The 20,811-nt window shown below is 53.4% G+C and overlaps 2 protein-coding genes across 2 annotated transcripts; both read left to right on the top strand.

The window, feature by feature from the left end:
* Positions 1–290: 290 nt before the first annotated feature.
* On the top strand, positions 291–1,981 carry LOC118886174 (uncharacterized protein SPEM3-like). The gene is made up of 3 exons (XM_036835475.1): positions 291–551; positions 700–757; positions 876–1,981. Exons 1-3 carry the CDS (start codon positions 414–416, stop codon positions 1,388–1,390), a joined length of 711 nt encoding a protein of 236 aa, XP_036691370.1. The 5' UTR covers positions 291–413; the 3' UTR covers positions 1,391–1,981.
* A 16,033-nt stretch (positions 1,982–18,014) lies between these two features.
* On the top strand, positions 18,015–20,539 carry GGT6 (gamma-glutamyltransferase 6). Its single transcript, XM_036835476.1, is given in 6 exon segments — positions 18,015–18,160; positions 18,736–18,941; positions 19,024–19,042; positions 19,044–19,135; positions 19,462–19,691; positions 19,693–20,539. Coding segments are annotated over 6 exon segments (1,473 nt in total). The 5' UTR covers positions 18,015–18,026; the 3' UTR covers positions 20,485–20,539.
* The last annotated feature ends 272 nt before the right edge of the window (positions 20,540–20,811 follow it).

The following is a 20,811-nucleotide window of genomic DNA, read 5'->3' as shown; positions in this document are numbered from 1 at the left end:
GGCAGGTCCAGCTCCACGCCCAGCGAAGGGCATGAAGAAGGCTAAGCTCTGGACTCCAGCCAGGCCTTCCCCAGGGCTCTGAGGCCAAGGTCTTCCTAGTCTCAGGAGCGGCCAGGAGAGGGAATGTGTCATTTGAACAAGTGAGCCAGAGGGTGGTGAGTGAATGATTGACCGCTCGAGGGGAGGTGGGCCGGCCTCCGGGCCCTGTTTGACTGTCCAGGCTCAGCTTACCTGATTACCTGGTTACCAGGGAATGCCACCCTGGGCCCTCCTTTTCCTCCTCCTCCCTCATTGTGACCCCACCACCTGCCCCATTATGACCCAGTCCTTCTCCCCCTCCCCCACCAGAGGAGTCTGGCTCCCAGTGACTATGTGGAGGCCGGGCGGCCCAGGCAGTCCTGGGACCCGCGGCCATGGGTGAGCAAACCCACTACCGAGCCCAGCCGTGCTCTGGCACCAACCCCAGGAAATGCCAGGACCTAGGAGACTCAATTCTTCTGATCCTGGGCAGCTTCATCTTGCTCAACGTGGGGATCAACGTGGTGACTCTGGTCAGGGCAGGATCTGGGCAGTGGGGTTGGGGGAGCCCTGGCGTCTTGAAGGGGCTGAGGTGGGAGGGCTGCTGGGGTGTGGCCGGACAAGGGTTGGATTTCAGGGCTCACCCTGCTCCCGGCCTCCCCCCTCCCCTGCTTCCCTCAGCTCTGGAGGCATCTGAAGAGCTCCTTGCGGACACTCTTCCGTCACGTTTTCCCCAAAGGTGAGTGGGCGCCAGCGTGGGCTCAGGGGATGTGGGCCTGTCCCGTTTCTTCTATCCCTGCCTCGATTCTCAGCCCCTCAGGAACCCAGGCCCTGTCCCATCTCGCCTTTCCCCGCAGACAAGCAAGCCAGCTGTGTAGGCAGCCATCGCATGTGCATGCGCTGCTCCGTGGATCCCAAGAACCTGTGCTCAAGAGATCCTTCCCGCTTCCGCCATCGCCCAAGCTTCCTGCTCAGGCACCCAAACCACCTTGACTCGTGGATACCAGACACAAAACATGAGGAGGCTTCTGGGTGCTGCTGGATGCCGCCTCAGTGTGGACGGGCTGGGGCTCCCATGGAGGCTCCACGGGGACTGTGGAAGGAGGGGGTAGTGGGAGCTGGCGAGGCCCCTCCGGTCACAGCCTTAAAGTCCCGAGCCACCTTTTACTCCAGGCAAGAGACATCTTCCAAGCTCCGCAGGATGAGCAAGGTGGACGTGCTTCCACTCCACCTGCCCCAAGAGAGCAAGACGAAGACCCCAGACTATGACCCAGCCCAGGCCCCAGGCCGGGCCCAGAACCGCCCCCCAGTTCAGCCCCCTGCGCATGCTCCTGCCAAGGCCCAGACCTTCTCCTCAGCCCACCCCCCATGAGCACACCACCCCCCAGGTCCAGACCCCCTCCCCAGCCCTCACCCCTGAGCGCAGCCCTGCCCAGGTCCATGGCCCTGAGCATACCTCAGCCCATACCCCAGCCCAGGCCCAAGCCCAGGCCCCCTCAAATGCCTCAGCCCAGTCCCTGGGCCACACTTCTGTCTGCACCCTGACCCATGCTCATCTGACCTATACCCATGCCAACACTCTGGTCCCTCCCCCACCTTCGGCCCCAGTCCCTCCCCCAACTTCTGCCCCTGCTACTACTCCTGCCCTAGCCCCTACACCAGCCCCTGTCCCGATCTCTGCCACAACCTCTGTCCCAGCGCTGGCCATGGCCCTGACGACCACTCCAGTCCCTTCCACCACCCCTACCCCCATCCTAGCTTCTATTCCCTCTACCTTGTCTGCCTTCAGCCAAGGCCTCTCCTCCGGCCAGGTGGTCTACGATGCCCGCAGGGTAAAGCAGAACGTGGTCCATGTGTGTCCCCCTCAGAACTCGGGGTACTCCAGAAAGGACTTGGGTACCGTCTCCAGGCCCCAAGAGGGGCATGGTCTGGTGAGCTCTGGTACAGCTGAGCAAACACTGAAGCAATGCTGAGCAAACACTGAAGCAATGTAGTGGGGACAGTGCCAAGCCCTCCACAGGATCCATACTGGGTTACCTGGAGTGGGGGAATATGGAATGGAAGATCTCACATGATGCCAAAGACAAATTTGTGCAGTCCAAGACCTTCCCTTACTGCAGCTTCCATCCTTGCAGTTCTGAGAAGAGAAACACGGACCCCCAGGCTCCAGTCTACCCCCAATTCCTGGTGTACTCCAAGGATGCTGCACCTTCTCAACCTTGCTTCCATTCTCCAACCAGTGCCCAGAGCTCACCATGCGCCATGCCTCCACCATGCACTCTTTCTCTGCCTCTTGTTTCTCCCAGATCCTTTGTCCTTCATCAACACAGCAACCACCAGAAGCCCTCCGCCTTAATACAACCCCCCACCTTTCCCCCAACCTCCAAGTCTCCTCCGTCTGTCCTCTCTTCCCAGGGCCCCATCCCTCCCCAGTTATCCACGACGTCCCAAACCCCAAACCAGCCCCAACCCCCTGAACTTCGTGAGAGTCTAGACCTCAACCAAGGCTCTGTCCTCCAAAGGACCCCAGGCCCTGCAAAAGAGTGTAGAGTTTCCAGAAACCCAGGCCTTACCCCAAATCCAGGCCTCCACAAGAACCCTCTAGGAACTGACTCTGTCCAAGCTTTGGGCCCACATCAGACCCGAAAGTTATTTAGATCTGAGGCAGTTCCTCGAAAGGAGGATGCAGGGCAGCACAGACCATGGACTTCTGTCCCGCCCAGTCAGAACTCCTGCTCTCCCAAGGCTCAGTTGACCTACAATGACCTGCAAACCTTCTCAGAGGTACCTGTGCTGATTGAGCTGCAATCATCCTCCCGGCGAGCAGGCAGCCAAGACTGGGTGTGCCACCCCATGGATACAGTTCCTCCAGCCTGCCAGAACTATCGCCAGATGTCTACGCCTCCCAAGACCAGCTGGAAGCCCTACTGTCCTGGGTCAGGCACCCGGCTAGGGCATGTGGTCTTTGACGCCCGCCAGAGACAGTTCAGAGCGGGCAGGGACAAATGAGAAGCTCTGTCTCCCAGGCGCCTTCACCGAGAGACATCCAACAACTCACCGGAGACCATCAAGGAGTGGGGATATCAGGGGACAGATATGCATGAGGAATAAAGAGACAAGAGACGTGTCCTGTGGTTGTGTGAGGACATCCACCCCAGCCCCATCCCACAGGGCCTGATGAGGACCTAAGCTATCCCTGCTTTCCCTCCATCGCTGTCTAGCTAAATCCGTTATCCCCAAGGCCCTAGAGCTGCACTGTCAATTACAGTAGCCACTAGCCAAATATGCCTATTAGAATATAAATTAGTTAAAATTAAGGAAAAGTAATTCTGTTAAAAATTAAGTTAAAAAGTTAAAAATTCTCTTCCTCAGGGAACAGAATTTCCCTGGCGTCCAATTCTGTTCCCTGGTGGTCCAGTTGTTGGGACTTGGCGCTTTCACTGCTGTGGCCGGGGTTCAATCCCTGGTCGGGGAACTCAGTCCCTGCAAGCTTCATGGCTTGGCCAAAAAAGAAAAAAATTCTGTTCCTCAGTGTCATGATCTTCTAAGTGCTCAGTAGTCACATGGAGCTAGCGGATACTGTATTGGACGGCACAGATTTAGAACGTTTCCATCATCATGGAAAATGCTATTGGAGAGCAGTGCTTTAGAGTTTAGAGCAATTTTCCTTTCCCTGTCACCCACCCCCAGCATCTTAAAGCTCCCCCAGAGCCCAGAGAACTTAGTTCTTTTTAGGGTGGCTCAGAAGCCACCCTCTGGGGAGGAGGTAAGATGTAGGCATGGACACCCAACGCCTGATTTCCCCAGACTGTGAGAAAGAGCCCAGGCTTCAGTTTTCCTGATCTGGTCTCTTGGGTCACGACCAGAGGTATGCAAACTTGCCTCCCCCGTTCTGGGCTGTGTTTGGGGCTCGTGGTTACTGAGGGAGAAGACCTCTCTTGGTCAGTGACTAGGAAACCTTGTGTTTTAGGCTCCCCAAATTGAGCCTTGGATTCTGACGGTGCCCTCCTTCATAGGCCTCTAATTTTCTCGAGGTGTCTCCACTTAATTTTCTTGCCCATGGACTTAGGCCTAGTTCACTGTGGAGACAGACCCCTGGGAAAAAGGAATGTAAGAATTCCTGGTCCAGCATGCATTGGTCTAATCTGTGAGCGTGTCTCTGGTGTCCTATCTTTCTGTCCTATTATTCTGGCTCCTAGTTTCAGCCTGGACTTAAGCTGTGTCCATGATAGCACTGGCCGCTGAAAGCAATTTCCTTCCCCTCATAATTTTTCATTATGCTGCCCTGGCCCAGCTGGAGTTTCCTCTGGACTTGATTTTCAGTCCTGATAACTCTTCTGTATACACACATAAGCTGCGAGATTGCAAAGTGTTTTCCCTGCCACCACTTGTGTGTCTGAGGTGGGCAACACTAATATGTCCCTTCCCTGAGTCAGATGTCCATCCCTGGGTCACTACAGGCACACTATCGGTGTGTTCTTGTCTAACATTACCACCACCGATTCCAAGGAGATACGTCCCAGCGGGAGAGCCCATTTCCAACACCTCTCTGGCTCAGCTCTGACCTTGGACAAGTCATGTGCAACCTTTCTAGGCTTGCAGTCTCACCTCTAAAATGAAGTTATAATTGCATGCAAGAACCCTTCTAGATTTAAATGACCAGGGCTCCTCTACTCCCATGTGAGATGTGGAGTCCCCTATTTCTCCGCATGCCCTAGTGTATGTCCCTCATTATTGTTTGCTATTCACATCCATCCTATTAGGCCTCTGTTCTAACCCCAAGGAGTTCGGCGCCGGGCGGCCGAATGGGCCGAGATGCTGCCCGTGCGGCGCCCTCTGACCACCTCCGCCTCCCTCACGGTGCTGGCCGAGGCCTCGTACCGGCGGGCCCCGGCTCCCAGCACAGCCCTGCTCGTCCGCTCCTCCCAGCCCCTGCCCGACGTCCAGGCTACCGAGCACCCTCCGCCCCGGCCCACCTTCATGCCACTCAGCCGGGACCCGGGGGGCAATGCCAGCTACCAGGTGTATGACAGCCTGGAGCTGAAGCGGCAAGTGCAGGAGAGCCGAGCGCGGGCCAACTCGCTGCCGCCTTCCACCTCGGCCTCGAGGCCCCCTCTGCACGGGCGCCAGACTGGGAAAAATGAACTGACCAGCAGCAAACGGGGGCGGGGGCGGGGGGCGGCAGGGCATGGACAGAGGAATAAAGAGCGCCAGAGTCCAGGAAACATTGGTGGTCTGTGGCTTGGAAGCGCCACTCCTTCTGCCAGCCTGGGTCCCTGCCCTTGGCTTCCTGCGGTTGTTTAAGTGTTAAGTTCCATGAATTAGCACAGGCCATTCTTATCACAGGACTTCAGGCCTGGGGGAGGGGTCCAAGACGTTTTAGTTCAGATTTATTTCAGTTCAGAAGTTGGGCTGGATCCCCTACTCAGACCATGCCCATCTTACTCATGAGAGGACCGGCGAACACTTCTCCTGGCCCTCAAGATTCCTTTTCCCTAGAAAACAAGGTGGTGGTTGCTGACTTAGCCCCCTGGCTGGCCCACGGGATGCATGTTCAGTTCATACGGAACTTAGATGAGAGAGGAGCGGCCCTGGGTCAGGAGTCCCCCGTAAGCCTTCCCAACACCTGTGGGCGTCTCTCTGGGCCTCTTTCTCTCGGGTGAAATTGGGACAGGCTGGGACCTGAGACCCTCCAGTGGAGTGATTGCACCTGAGCAAACATCTCCCCGAGCAACAGAATACAAAGAAACCCTAAGGGACTAAAAATAACCACATGCACAAAAAGGCCACAAACCAACCGCTATTTCTGAGGTGCCAGGAACAAAAACAGGGCACTGAGCATGATCCCTGCCCAGGGCACCACCAGGGGGGCTGGGCAGACCACCTAAGCCACCCGTCTGTCCCAATCCACTCACCCACCCCCGTTGTTACGCATTTAAGGAACCAGCTCGAGCCCCCTCGGGGAGCGAGCAAGGGCACCTGTTACTTGCTTTCACTCCCTCGTGCTGCAGCACTAGTCCCAGTAAAGCCTCGCCTGAATATCTTATCTGGCTTCTTATTGATTTCTATTGATTAAAGAGTCCAAGAACCTGTGTCGGTAACAAAATGAAGAGGAGGGATAGGACCCAAGGGCCCTCCAGCTCTTAGGAATTTAGGGGCTGGGGAGCGGGTGAGCCAGGTTTTGCGGTTTTCTGGGGTCATGGTGTTACTGACGCGGGTCCCTGGACTCTTTAATCAATAGAAATTGATAGAAGGCCAGACGAGACATTCAGGCAAGGCTTTATCGGGCCTCATGCTGCAGCACAAGGGAGCGAAAACAAGTCACAGGTGCCCTGGCTTGAGGAGGGGCGAGCTGGTTCCCGAGAGGGTGCTCGGCAGGCATTCAGACCCGTCCGGACCTTAGTCTCGGGGTTGCCGGCCTGGGAAAGAGGAAGGCGACGTGCCTGGGCTCAGTAGGTAAGCTTTCCCAGTAGGCCGTCCTGTCGCACCACCGCGTGAAAAGGATTTCTGGCGTTTGTTTTCTTTGCTGAAAGTAAACTGCATTTGGCGTCGGTTTTCTGACCAGTTAGTAATCATTCGTAGTGGGTTTTTTAATACTCAAGTGACAGTAAAGGAAAAGAAAAAAAAATTCCTCCCGTTCTCGCCACAGATTCAAGTCAGTGGCTAAGAGTTTGGGTTCTGGAGTCACACGTAGCTCAGTTCAAGTTCTCCAGTCACACCCGCCTCCTAGGGCGCCTGTGGGTGAGATAACCCATGAGAAGCCCTTCCCGGGGGTGGGGGGCAGCAAGCAGAGAAGGGACAGAGTCCGGACAGTCTAGGGGTTCTGGGGCTTGGGGACCGCTTGGATATACAGGGCGAGGGAGGGAGAGGGGCCAAGGACGGCTCCCCGGCTTCTGGCTTGGGTATCAGGGTGAACTGGGGCGCCTTTTGCTGAGAGGGAACTTGGGAGGCAGAGGGCTGGGCAGTGAGGGTGGGGGTCGGGGAGTGAAGGTGACGAGCTCACACGTTGAGGGCGAGGACCCTGTGGTGGGGAGGAAGGTCCAGACGCAGCCAGAGGGCTGGGAGACATCTGCAGACAGGCGGCAGTGGAAACCAAGCAACGCGTGAGAGTTTGAAGAGCTCAGAGGAGGGCTCTGGGCCTGAGCCCCGGCAGACACCAGTACTTCACGGTTGAGTGAAGAACCGGACCAACAAGCAGGCTAAGAAAGAACCTCCGAGGGGCTGAGGGAGGCCAGGAAAGTGTAGCATCACAGATGCCACAGTAGGAGAATGTTTGGAGGCACCGGTGGTCAGCGGGTCAAACGCTCCAGCGTAGGCCAAGAAAGGAAAACATCCTCTAGATCTGGCAGTTAGGCAATCGCCAATGACACTTTGCCAAAGGCAATTTCAATAGAGTATTGGAGGAAGAAGTCAAGAAGTGTAGATGCTGATTTTGAAAGATGCTTATCTTATCTCGGGATGTCTTTGAAAAGAAAATTGGTAACCTCTGCTCTCTGCTGGTACTCATTCTGCCCCAAGGACCAAGAAGCCGAGAGGTGGGAGCAGAAATAGGGAAACGTCCTCTTTTATCACACATGAGCCGGCAGTCAGCATCGTAAGACGCCATGTTAATTTCTTTCAACTTAGCCCGTGTCCTTGAAAAATCAGTGTGTCTTGGAAGTCGTAAACATTGAGGCTGTGAGTGCAGACTTTGAAAGTATCTAGTCCAACTCAATCATTGTACATTTGGGAAAACTGAAGCCCAGAAAGGAAGTAGAAGAGTGCTAGATGCAGCTGTCCTGCAACATTCACACCTATTGTTGTGTTTACCTTTACACATGAATTACGTAATGAAGTTATCACAGAGAACCAGATGCTGGCTTGGTTTGAGCCTCGCTGAAGAATTGTGGCCCTGGCATGTTCTGGAAATCCTGGAAGAAGACAATTTCTTTAGGAACTATTTCCCATTGCATTCCTTAGGTCATAATTGGCACTTAAGTGGACGATCTCAGTTAGGTACGAAGACTCTTTAATGGGGGGAGTTAGCGTCCCTCAAATTTGAGACAGTTAAAATTAAGGAAAGGATGGCTTTATGTTAACAGAGAGATTAACCTGTCAGTAGTAAGACAAAACAAAGAGCGCCTGTTTCTCAAGCTGGTACGCACCCTGTTCTCTCACAATCTCCTGATACCATAGGAAAATCCTCAGTATTTGAGCCCTTGAGGTCTATTCGTGGATAAGTGTCATCTGAGCAGCATAGAATGAAACGTGCTGGGTCCCTAAGTCTCTGGCAGGAGTTGATCACTCTAAGAATCTGCTTACATTTCTCAGACCCTTCTGTGGACGTCTCAAAAGTTTAGCTCCTGGGTGGTGAGTTCCAGAAAAAGAGAACGTGTGAATGGACAGAATGTCATGGGATCTCTGTGGTCTTTCAGCCCAACTCCCCAGTTTTATAGATGAGGAAACAGAGGTTCACAGGGAACTGGGGGAAAGCAAGCTACTTGCCCAAGGTCCCTGTAAAGGTTCAGGCAAGGCTGAACTCCTGGCCCCAAACTCAGGGCTCTTCTCACTATGGCCTGAACTAACTCCCCAGCTCCCAAAACCTTCTTCTCTGAGAACTGCATGCCAATATACACAGGGAGGGCTCCACAACCATGGTCATATGATAGATATATCCTGCCCTCCCCAGCCAAACTGCTCAGCGACCCATCAGGGCTGGTCAGAGTCGGCCTCCTGGGAATTGGGAATTTGAAACAGAAATGCATAGAGGCAGGAAATAACTAGAGGATCTAGAGAGGAGGGTCACTAACTCCTGTGGCCGCATCCCCAGAGCTCCCCTGGGTCCTCTCATGCAAAGAGTTGAACAGCCAACTCTTTCTATGAGAGGCCCCAATATAGTCCCACTCTTGGCTTTAGCTCTCAGAAGTTTTTTTTTTGTTTTTTTTTAAATAAATTTATTTTTTTTTTTTAATTTATTTTTGGCTGTGTTGGGTCTTCGTTTCTGTGCGAGGGCTTTCTCCAGTTGCGGAGAGCGGGGGCCATTCTTCATCGCCGTGCGCGGGCCTCTCACCATTGCGGCCTCTCTTGTTGCGGAGCACAGGCTCCAGACGCGCAGGCTCAGTAGTTGTGGCTCACAGGCCTAGTTGCTCCGCAGCACAGGCTCCAGACGCGCAGGCTCAGTAGTTGTGGCTCACAGGCCTAGTTGCTCCGCGGCATGTGGGATCCTCCCAGACCAGGGCTCGAACCTGTGTCCCCTGCATCGGCAGGCAGATTCTCAACCACTGCGCCACTAGGGAAGCCCAAGCTCTCAGAAGTTTTTGGCTAAGCTTGCTCAGTTAAGAACCTCAACTAATGTACCTTGAAGGAAAGAGTGAGTGGCCCTGCTGGGATCGGAGCATGCGGGCGACACACCTTCTGAACGTGCAGAGGGCTCTAAGTAGGCAACAGGGTGGCTTCTTGCTTGTATTCAAATTCCTGCACAAATTTCCCTTCTCAGAGACTGCCCCCCTCAACTCAATTCAGCGGGAACCACCGTATTTGCACCATCCAGCCCTGCTCCTCCCCACGCCCCGCCCCGGTTGGCTGGGTCAGGAGTGAGCAGCTAGCGGAAGGTGGGCCAATGAGCCCCTCTCCTGAGGAATTTGGACTTAGGACCAGGAGATTTCAGTTCCATCCGGCTGCTCTCTTGAGTAGAGGAGATGTAGGCTTTGGAGGGTGGGTGACAGCTGCTGTCTATCATGTGGACGGGAAACAGCCAGTTTGCAACTAGAGAAAAAGTAGAAGCTGATGCACCAAGAGAAAGAGAGAAGAAAGAGCTCCCTGCAGCACCCACTCTCTGGGCTCCAGGCGGTTTCTGAGGTCCCCGGGTTCTGGGAGACACTCAAGCATCCTCACACTGGGCAGTGATGCCCAGTGGTTTTTCTGTGGCTGCCACCCAGGAGAGCTGGAGCTCACAGGCCATGCCACTCAGCTGGACAAGTGGGCGGAGAAGGCTGGGTAATTAAGGGAGTTACCCTTGAGTGGGATCCTGATGAAGGATGTTTGCTGGCCGGAAAGGTGGGGCGGGGTGGATTCCAGGCAGTGGCACGGCACACACAAACGCAAGGGGTCTCAGAGCTGAATATATTTCCCGAGGAATTGTGTGTAGGTCTCTATAAAGGATGCTACAATCGCAAAACCAAAAGGACTTATTATATAGCCTTGCAAGACAGGTATACCATTGGGAATGCCAACAATTACAACTGTTAACATGTTGAGTGCTTATAATGAGTTACTTCTGCAAACTGTTACTATCCTCATTTTATAGGTGGGGAAACTGAGGCTTGGAGGGGGTCACACAGAATTCAGCCCAAGCAGGCTAACTCTAGCACACGCGCTCCTGAAACCATTATGCCCCATCATTTAGTAGCAAGGAGAGATTTTTTTAGATGGAAAAACCTGGGCACAGAGTTAATAACTTGTTCAGAGTGATTCAGTCCCAGATTTAGAGACTGAGCTTAAGTTTCCCAAATCAGACGTGAGAGATTAATACCTTAATTGATCTTGGGAAGTCTGTTTCCTGTGATGACCTAAACTCTACTCTTTGCCTCTAAGTTTGGAAGGGGGTTGGTGACCTCAGGTCCCAGATGAATAATGCCCAAAATGGTCTTCCGTGTTGAGGAACCACAGCCAGGGACTCAGTTTCCCAAATGTGGAAGAGTTAGGGAAATCATGAAATCAATCATTGCCTTCTCGATCTCCTAACCACCTGCATCTGAGACTACTCGCTGAACCTGATTTGGACTTTGGGGACACATCCTGTCAGTAAAGGGCTGGGGCCCCTGCACAGCCCCTGGACTTCGTGCTCCAGGATGATCAGCTATACACAGTGCCCCGAGGCAGCGCACACAGGCTGCCTAACCCAGCAGCCGTGCCCAGCCCCCAGCCTCTCCCTCACTCTCCTCCCTCACAGAGGATCCATGAACTACGTTTCCAGCCTCCCTTGCAGCTGGCGGGGGTGGCTGTGTGACTCAGTTCTGGCCACAGAGGCAAAAGCAGAAATCAGTCGGGGGCTTCCAGCAAGAAATTCCACCACCGGTGCTGTCCCTTCCTCCCCTCCTTCCTGCCAGGACAACGGCTGAGGTGTTTCAAACAGCTCCTGGATACCATGGGGAAAGACCAAGAAGGGCACAGAGATAACTAGTCCCAACGCTGGGGAGCCCCAAAGCAAAAGCAGCAGCCAATTAACTCTAAACTAGTGAGAAAAATAAGCCCTTATTTGTTCGAGCCATTGTTGGATCCACTGACACTTAGACCAGAATGTAGCCTGACTGATAACCCCATCTCAGAGCTAGAGTGTGGACCCAGAGACCTATCAGCTAGTGCAGGGTTTTAGTTTCTGTTTCTGTCTCTCTCTCTCTCTGTATCTCTCTCTGTCTCTCTCAACTGTTAGCCCCAGAAAACAGTGCCCCTTGTCTATACCAGCAGGGTGGGTTGAGGAAAGATCTGCTCCCTCCCCTTCTGTAGTGGAAGAGAGAGGCGGGAGACAGGCACTTGTTATTATCAGCCTGTCATATATCAATAAAAGGGCTATAGATAACCCCTGTGTTGTGTGTTGGTCCCTATGGTGTTTACTTCATAGCAGGCTGGGATCCATTAGCTCAAAAGCCCCCCCTCCGGGGGCCAAACTCAAATTTGCACACATCCAGTTGCTTTAAATATAGCCCTAATAAGCATATTTTCAGCCCCTTAGCACCTGCCTGCTTTACACACCCTGCAAAACTTCACCCAACATCTGCCGGCCATAGATAAGACAAACCGCAGAGCTATAAAAGACCCCAAGCCACTGCTGCCCTTTGAAGTTGTCTGACCCGGAGACCTGCCTAGACACATAAACCCCCTCTTGGAGTCCCTTCTCCCCCGGGAGGCCCCTTGCCCTCTTCCCTTTCAGGGGTTGGCCCAGCACTGCTATCCCTAGAACGTCTCCCGCTGTGGGGGACTTCCCTTGAGCGCAGTCCTGTCCCAGAGCCACGCTCATACAGCTCATTGTGTGCCACTACCATCTAGTGGTCATGAGTTTTTTGTTTTGTTTTGTTTTGTTTTGCTTGATCAGTCCCAAATATTTGAACTTACCACCACTTCTCACTAGGACTCCACACGATGAGGGGTGGGGAGGAATAATTCCCCAGTAGAAAATCTGGATGCTCTTAGGAAGGAGTGGAGAGAGGAGGCATTCGAAAACTTGACAGACCCACTACAGGAAGTAACGTCAAAGATACATGAGGCTCTCAGCACCAGGAGAAGACCGGTACCCAGAGGCAACTGGAACACTTTTGACAGAGATTAAAGCAGTGGATAAAGAACTAGATGCTGCCAGGAAAGGGGCAACGGAGGTGCTTCCTGATTCAGGCTTTCTTGCTTTAGAAATATTCAGAAAAGAAACTGACCAAGTAATGACCTCTTACTGGAGCTGAACTTCCCCAATTCTAAGTCTGGCTCTAAGACATACTCTTCCTCTACTGGCAAGGGGCACACATGTGGCCTAAGCTCAGCCAGTGAGATAACTGACCTCAGGTCTGTTCATCTGCGTGAGTGACTTCAGTATTTGGAGATGAGAATCCTGGTTCTATCAAGAGACACGTCCCTGGTCCCCACTTCAAGCCGTGTAGGATGTTTGCTGCCCTCCAGGGACTCCTAAAGGTAGGTGTCTCAGTCAGTGTTACTAGTTGTAAGCAATAGACATACTTCTGCCTGAATTAAATAGAAAATAAATTTATGAAAGGTCTGTGGGTGCAGAAAGTGGATGGGTGACGTGGGGAGCTGTTCAAGAACTGCCTCAGAGGCTATGCATCCAGATCTAATGCTCAAAATCATGGGGCAGAAATGTCTGGTGAAGGTACCCCTGTTTCCATCTCATCTGGGCACCAGATGCCCCAGCTTGTATCCCTGACACTGAACATTAGAAGCTGTGCTGCCATCATTTTGAGGCTAGAAGGTGAAGGTGTACTGCTATCCCTACCAGGTAAAAACAAAAGACTTCTGGATTCTCTGCTTATTGGGGTAGAGAATAGAGCATTTGCCAGAGGCTGTGTTCATTTTCCTCAATAAAGAAATACCTGGAATAGCAGCTGCAATTTGACTTAGCTCTTGTTACTACACCTACTGTAATTTCCCAAGACCCATCTGTCTTCTGCATTATACAAACCACTAAATTAAGTTGAAATAGGAATCAGTACCCCTCCACTTTTCAAGTCTTTAATGGTAGCATTCATCTTTGCAATTCTTCCGGTATTGATCTGAGGATTCTGCTTATAGAGGGAGCATTGAAGAGGGAGGCTTCCACTTGGCTCTTACCACAATAAAGGCTCTTACTCTATGAATCTGAGAAATAATGTAAAGATTATGGTCGTTGCAGAGTATATTATTCCAACTGTGTACTCAGAAAGTGTGGAAATAGCTACAGAATGAGTGAAGAATTCCACCAGCTCTATCTCGGTCAAATTTCCCTTTAACTGTCATAAGTCCTCATTTTAACAGGTGGCCCATAGCAATAACAATTTAGGTATTATTAGCTCACAGCCAGCAACTAATAATCCCTGAAGGATAAAGGTATTTGTCTTTCCCGAGTGTACGGTTATCTTAGCAAATGGCATACACCCATTCTAACACTGCCTCCTCTGTCTGTTGAGGCTGTTCCTGACTTGCTCAAAAACCCTTTTTGGTGATATCTGCAACTATAATCACCGGGGCTGATTTTCGTAATTTTTTTTTAATACCAATATTCTGGTCACATCACAGAGTCACCTTGCAAGGAAAAGCCAATTCTTCCACCCCTACCACACTTCACTGCCTCCAAATTTATAATCAGAGTCAAATCTCAGCATGTCCCAAGGTCCAATTATAAAGTCACGTGCACATGTGCATGCACACACATGGCAGGTCTGAGCCAGAAATGACGAGCAGGAAAGTCAGCTTGAGGGGACTGGAGAAAAGCTGACTGCTGGGCCCATATCCTTCCTCTTTTTGTAGGAGCAGCCAGGGCTGCTGGAGGACAACCAACCTCTGGCTGTTCCCAGGCTCCTCACCACCCTCCCCCAGCACAGAAGAGATACCCAGTGAATGCCTGGTAAATGCACCTATGAGGGTATTAGTAGAAGCAGCAATTCTCAACTCTCAAACCTGGCTACACATTAGAACCACCTGAGGAGCTTTAAAAACTATCCTGATAACTGAGGCTCGCTTCCAGAGATACTGACTCCATTGGTGTGGGACTGGAGAGGGGGAGGGATTAGCACATTGGTATTTTTTTTTTAAGTCCCTGGAAATGATTCCAGTTGCAGAAATCACTGAACTAGCGGGCTAGATAAGGCAGTGGTTCTCAACCTTGGCTGCACGTTGAAAACACCTGGAAAGCTTTTAAAAAAACTGATGAGGGGCTTCCCTGGTGGCGCAGTGGTTAAGAACCCGCTTGCCAATGCAGGGGACACGGGTTCGAGCCCTTGTCCAGGAAGATCCCACATGCCACGGAGCAACTAAGCCCGTGTGTCACAACTACTGAGCCTGCGCTCTAGAGCCTGTGAGCCACAACTAGTGAGCCCTCGTGCCACAGCTACTGAAGCCTGTGCATCTAGAGCCTGTGCTCCACAACAAGAGAAGCCACCGCATAGAGTAGCCCACGCACCGCAACTAGAGAAAGCCCACGCACAGCAACAAAGACCCAAGGCAACCAAAAATAAATAATAAATTAATTAATTTTTAAAAACTGATGAATCTCCAACCTAAAGTGTTTGATTTAATTTTTTAATTGGTCTGCCTGGGTATTAGGAGCTTTTAAAGCTTACAGGTGATTCTAATGTGCAGAACCATTAGGATAAAGTTGAGAACTTTTAAGAGAATGAAATCATCAATATAGTCATTGTTTTGTAATAACTTTAAATGGAGTATAACCTATAAAAATATTGAATCACTATGTTGTACACCTGAAACTAGTATAATATTGGAAATCATCTATACTTTAATAAAAAAAACTTTAAAAATATGGAATTCCCTGGCAGTCCACTGGTTAGGGCCTGGGTTCAATCCCCAGTTGGGGAACTAAGATCCCACAAGCCACATAGTGTGGCCAAAATAATAATAATTAAAAAATAAATGATGAAGGCATGAATCAATCTGTAGTCCTACGCCTCACACTTAGAGACACCTGTGCACGTGTGTGTGTGTGTAGTTGCAGGGATGAGGCTTATCCGTTATCATCTTAGCACTGTAGATTGAGGCTCTGTGGTCAGGCCACTCAACATGGCTTCTCTTGCTCTCTGTACATCCCCTGCTTGACCAGTCCCTGCTTAACCTACACCCTACTCACATGACTACCCAATCCTCTTAATCATAGGGCTTAATCAGTAACTACCTACATACTTGCCCCCTGCCCCAGCCGCTGGTTTCCCTGGTAACTGATGAGTCAACCTGACGTCAATTCCCCCTATAAAAGGTAGCCTCCTTCCTGGCTGAGTAATGAAGCTTGTTGTGTCCCGCCCGCCTGCTCGCCCGCCTGCAGTCTGCCATCCGCCATCCATGGTGAGTTGCCCCTCCAGGACTTTGTTTCAGACTTGTAAGATTCCCTACCCAATAAATCGTTGACATCTCTGTCACTGTCTCCGGGCTCTTTCTTTGGTCTCATAGCTGGGCAATTGCGAGGCTTATAGACCAGACCAGACCCAGGTTTCTGGAAGCCAGTTCCATTCCCAACTCCCACTGAAATGATTGGCACCATTTGCCCCTTGGCCTGACCACTATTCACCCCTGAAGCCTGTCTGGCATCTAACTGGGGCTTAGCTAATAGGCATCTCCGGGGGTGTGGGGCAGTGCTGTCCAGGCCCAGAGCTATAGGAATGAGAAAGAGCACACAGGGAAAGGTCCCCCGGACCCAGTCAGTGGAGGTCTTGGTCCCAAAGAGTTTGCCGGGGCATAGTTCTAAGGACAGGAATGTTGGCATATAGACACGCAAGGTTCCCAGCTGCGTTTTCTTAGGAGGGAAGGCCTGACCTTCATTCTGACACTATAACCTTCCCACGTTGTATTAACAGGAAGTGAAATCAAATTATTTTATGAAATGAACACAGATGGTCATTGTGACCCCCCCCCCACACCCAAGCCATGGCAAAATAAAAACTTGGCCGCCCTATGCTGGTATCTCCGATTGGTTGGTAGGTTATTGGTCCAAGAAATCAGAAAACCTAGAAACTGAAGGTTTCTCTGGCGGGTTGGGGATGGAAACCAGCTTGTAGTGGGCTGAGGGGGAAGAAATGGGAGGCAAGGAAGTGGCAACAGCAGGTGTGTATCTTTTGTAGATCAGTGCTTGTTCGGGGCTGGCAGTTGCAGCATCACCTGGGAGTTCCGAAAGCAAGTTTCTGGTCCCTACCCCAGACCTACAAAGTTAGAACCTCTGGGAACGGAGCCCAGCAATCTGATTTTTAAAAACTCCCAATGCACACCAAAGTTAAAGAACCACTCTATCTGCTTGTGAAGAGGCCGAGAGAAAGAGAAGTGACTGGAGAGCCGAGTGAGATGAAAGGATGATTTTTGTGGCTGTGGTTTTAATGGAGAAAATACTCCAGCTTTTTAAAAAAAACTTTTTATTGAAATGCAATATACCTCCAGAAAAGTGCACGTGACACAAATGTACAGCTGGATGCACTTTCACAATCAGGAACCCACGCAACCAACCTCAGAGTGAGAAACAACATCATCAAGCATCCCAGAAGCCCTCTCTGCCTCCTCCTGACCTGTAATGGCAGAAATTAGTCTCACCTGTTCTTGTACTTTATACAGAGGGAAGCAAATAGGATGTGCTCTTCTGTCCCTGGCTTCTTTGAGTTGTTGTGTCTTTGTAAGATCCATCTATATCATTGCATACAATTGTAGACCCCTCATTCTCACTGCTGCAGAGTATTGCACTGTGTGACTACAATCACGCTACTGATAATGGGTGTGTGAGCTTTCCAAGTTGGGGCTGTTCCAACTAGGGCAGCTATGAATATTCTAGTACATGTCTGTTGGGTACATACCTAGGAGAGGAATTTCTGGAGACTCGACACTGTTTAAATGTTGTTGAGAAGGAACCAGCAGAGAAGATGTGAAGCTACAGGAGAGAAGGGGGTCACTGAGTGAGGTCCCTGGGGAAGCAGGAGGTAAGAAGTGGGAGAGATCGGGGCCAGAACCAGAGGCAGGGAATAGGCTTTTCCATTGGAGCGGGGTGGAAGGTGGGTTTGTAGTTGGGGGTGGGTAATAGAGGGCTCCTTGTGTTGGCTTTGATTTGTTATGTGAAGTGGGAGGACAGATGGTCTGCTGAGAGCACAGCGGAGGGTTTGGGGTTTGAGGCGCTCATAGTAGAGCGTGGTCAGCAGAGAGATGACTGGAGAACGGGTGAGGCTGCAGCACTCTTTGGAGTTTTATGATTTTCCCATAGAACTGCTCCTTGAAGGGAAACCCAGAGTGAAGGAATATGGAAACACCTGCTTTCCAGGCTGCAGCTCCCCAAGAGCCCTATGGTGCCACCTGCTGGATAAGGGCCACATGATGTGCCCAGGGAGGTAGGTACCTTCACCACCCAAGTTGCTTCCCAGATAGGGAAACCCAGACCCCTGGAGTGGCCTCAGGCTGAGCCTTGACCCAAGCCAGAGACCAGAAACCCCCATACCGGAAACTAGTCACATGCTGAGCCCTGATCCAAGCCAATGTACTGCAGTTCTCACTCAAGCTCCCCGTCCCTAGATTAGAGCCTTAACAGGACCGGGATCCAAAGGCTGCACCCCCTAAAGGGAGGGGCCTGCGGGTGCCCTGGGTCTCAGGGGCTGTGGCCCTAGGACTGGGCTCCTCCTTCCCTTAACGGGGTCCCCTGCCACGAGAGTCCCTCGGGCCCTGTGCCCTGCCCAGACCTGTTGTAGATTCCACACCACCCTTCCCCAAGGGTGCCTCCACCTCCTACCCACCGGCTCAGGCTCGGGCAGGGCCTCCCAAGACTCAGCCTGGAAGGCGGGCAGGCACCGTGGGCCATGGAACCCACAGCAGGGCCTGTGCTCTACCAGAAGCTGCTGGTCTGGGAACCAAGCTTGGAGTCTGAGGAGGAAGAGGGGGAGATATCGGAGCAGCTCATTCCAGATCCCTCGGGGCCCCAGGACTCCTCTGGGTGAGTCAGGGAGGGGTCTGGGCACACAGCAGCTCAGGACTGAGGCTGGCAAGTCCCTCCCTCTGGGGCCCCTAAGGAGCGCCAGACAATGCCGTGCTTGGTCAGCTCTAGGAAACTTGGTTGAGTGGGGGGACCCCCGGCTGCAGCCCCAGGCCTGGCCTGTGCCAGTCAATCCAAGGTCTGTGCGTCTGAAGGGACATTTGTATCAAGTCAGCCCTGCCGGCTGCTCTGCCAAAGGCCCCAGCTCCCACCCCCTGGTGCACGAGGCACCTGCTGGGCAGGTTGGTCCTGGCTACACCTGGCTGGGCCCTGCTCCTCAAGCCTGCCAAGCCCCCTTCAGGCGTCCCTCCAGACTGGCTGGACCTACCTCTCCAACCTCCTCTCCAGAGACTGTTTCCCCCAAGCTCCTTCCCATCTCTGTGTCTCCAGACATGCTGGGGCTTCTGCCAGGAGGCCCTTTCTCCTCGGCAATCTTATACTCCTCCTGCAAGCAAGACCAAACCTTTTGGGAATTGTCTGCTGGGCTCTTGGGCGTCCGCCTGCCTGGTCCTGGCTCAGGACATCCCTCTCTGCAGGAACAAGGCTGGCAGTCTGCCCGGGGCCTGGGCCCAACTGCTGGCTGCCCTGCTGCTGCTGCTGGCCGCTGGCTTCTCCCTGGCCGCAAGGCAACTCCGCAGCAGCAGTGCCTCTCCAGGAACCTTGGGCTCTGGGGCCGCTCCAGCCAGCGGGCACTCCCACAGGCCTGGCGTGTACCACCGCGGCGGCATCTTCAGCCCTGCAGGTCGGCGCTAGCAGCAGCTCGGGGGAGGGAAGGGGCCGGGGTCACGGGTCCCAGTCCCAAGACAGTCCCTTTCCTGCTGCAGCCACGTGCTCCCACCTGGGTCGAGCTGTTTGTTGCCGGGGGCAACGTCGTGGATGCTGGAGTTGGAGCAGCTTTGTGTCTGGCGGTGGTGCATCCTCACGCCACAGGGCTAGGTCAGTGACCCACAACCCCAGCCAGCGACCCCAACCCTGGGCATGATCAGTAACTTGGAACTCAGGCAGTCAGTGGCCCCTGGCCTTCAAGGCTGGCTGGTGAGCAGGACGTAGGACTTGGGCAGTAGCCCCAACCCTAGGCTGCAACCCTTGATCCCAGATCAGTATGATCTTGACCCCAGGCCTGGTTATTGATGCCTGTCTCCAGGCCTAGTCAGTAAACACTAACCCCAGGCTAAGTCAGTGACCCTTCACCTGGGACTACTGAGTGCCCCTGACACCAGTCAGTGCCCCGGACCCCTGTGTGACCCCTTGTCTCCTCCCAGGTGCCATGTTCTGGGGCCTCTTCCATAATAGCTCCTCAGGCAACTCAACCACCCTGACGTCAGGCCCAGTCCAGACCCTGGCCCCCGGCCTGGGGCTACCCTCGGCTCTGCCTGCCCTGCATTTGCTACACACATGCTTTGGCCGCCTGCCCTGGCCACACCTGCTGGTAGGCCCCACCACGCTGGCTCAAGAGGGCTTTCTGGTAGACACATCCCTGGCCAGGGCTCTGGGCAGCCCAGGGCACAAAGGGCCTCTGTCCCCTACTCTGCCACACTGATGGGACTCCCCTGGGCCCTGGGGCCCGAGCCACCAACCCCAAACTGGCAGCTGTGCTCCACCGGGCTGCACTTGCCCCCGCCCCAGACCTTGCCAGGGATGCTCTACTCAGTCTGCTGGCCGGAGACCTGGGGCTGGAGGGCCCCTCAGCTAGGCCCATGCCCACCTTAGAGCCAGCACTGCAGCTACCTGTGCCCCAGGGCATCCTGTTCACCACCCCCAGCCCCTCAGCTGGCCCGGAACTCCTGGAACTGCTGGAGGCAGCTCTACATTCCGGGGGGCGCAGCCCTGCCCCCTGCCCAGCACTCCTACGAGCTGCTGTCACCCCCGGGAGCGGTGTCCTGGCCACCGTGGACAGCAGCGGCTCTGTGCTCCTTCTCACCTCCTCGCTCAACAGTTCCTTCGGCTCTGGACACCTGTCCCCAAGCACTGGGGTTCTACTCAGCAACCTGGTGGCCGAGTCTGCAAACAGTGCCTGGGCCTGTCCCCTCATCCTTCTTGACAGCTCAGATGACACAGAGGCCGCTGTGTTGGGGCTCGTGGCTTCAGGGACCCCTGCAGCTGCCAGAGTCATGGCTCACACACTGCTCAGCCACTCGGCCGGGCCCCAAACCCAGGCCCAGCAAGGACCAACAGAGAGCCCCGGAGCTTGTGGCCAAGGGACCCTGCTTCAGGTGGCAGCCCACGCAGAGCACGCCCATGTGTCCAGTGTCCCCAGTGGCTGCTGCTCCTTTCAGGGGTTTTAAGGTGGGGCGGTGCCTGGCAGGGGTGGGTGGGAGTAGGGGTCTCAAGCCTGGAGGCCAGGGCAGAGCGGGCCCGGCAGCAATGGAGTACATGAAGAGTGTGCATCAGTCATGTGCCCACTGCTGGCTTAGGCCCTCAACTTCTGGCCTGATCAGGCTCCTGGACTTGAGTTTTTTCAGCTAAGGAACCTGAGGACAATGAGGAAAGAACACCAGGGCCTGGGGCCAGCCCTGAGTTCAGATCCAGCTCTGGGAAGCACAGGTGGAAGAGAGCCACGCCCCTCCCTAAGCTCTGGGCCTCTGGGCAGGGCGGGCAGATCCTGGCGCACT

The sequence above is a fragment of the Balaenoptera musculus genome, chromosome 20 (assembly GCF_009873245.2).
Source record: "Balaenoptera musculus isolate JJ_BM4_2016_0621 chromosome 20, mBalMus1.pri.v3, whole genome shotgun sequence".
In the NCBI taxonomy this organism is placed as follows: Eukaryota; Metazoa; Chordata; class Mammalia; order Artiodactyla; family Balaenopteridae; genus Balaenoptera; species Balaenoptera musculus.
This window is presented reverse-complemented; position numbering and strand designations above follow the sequence as displayed.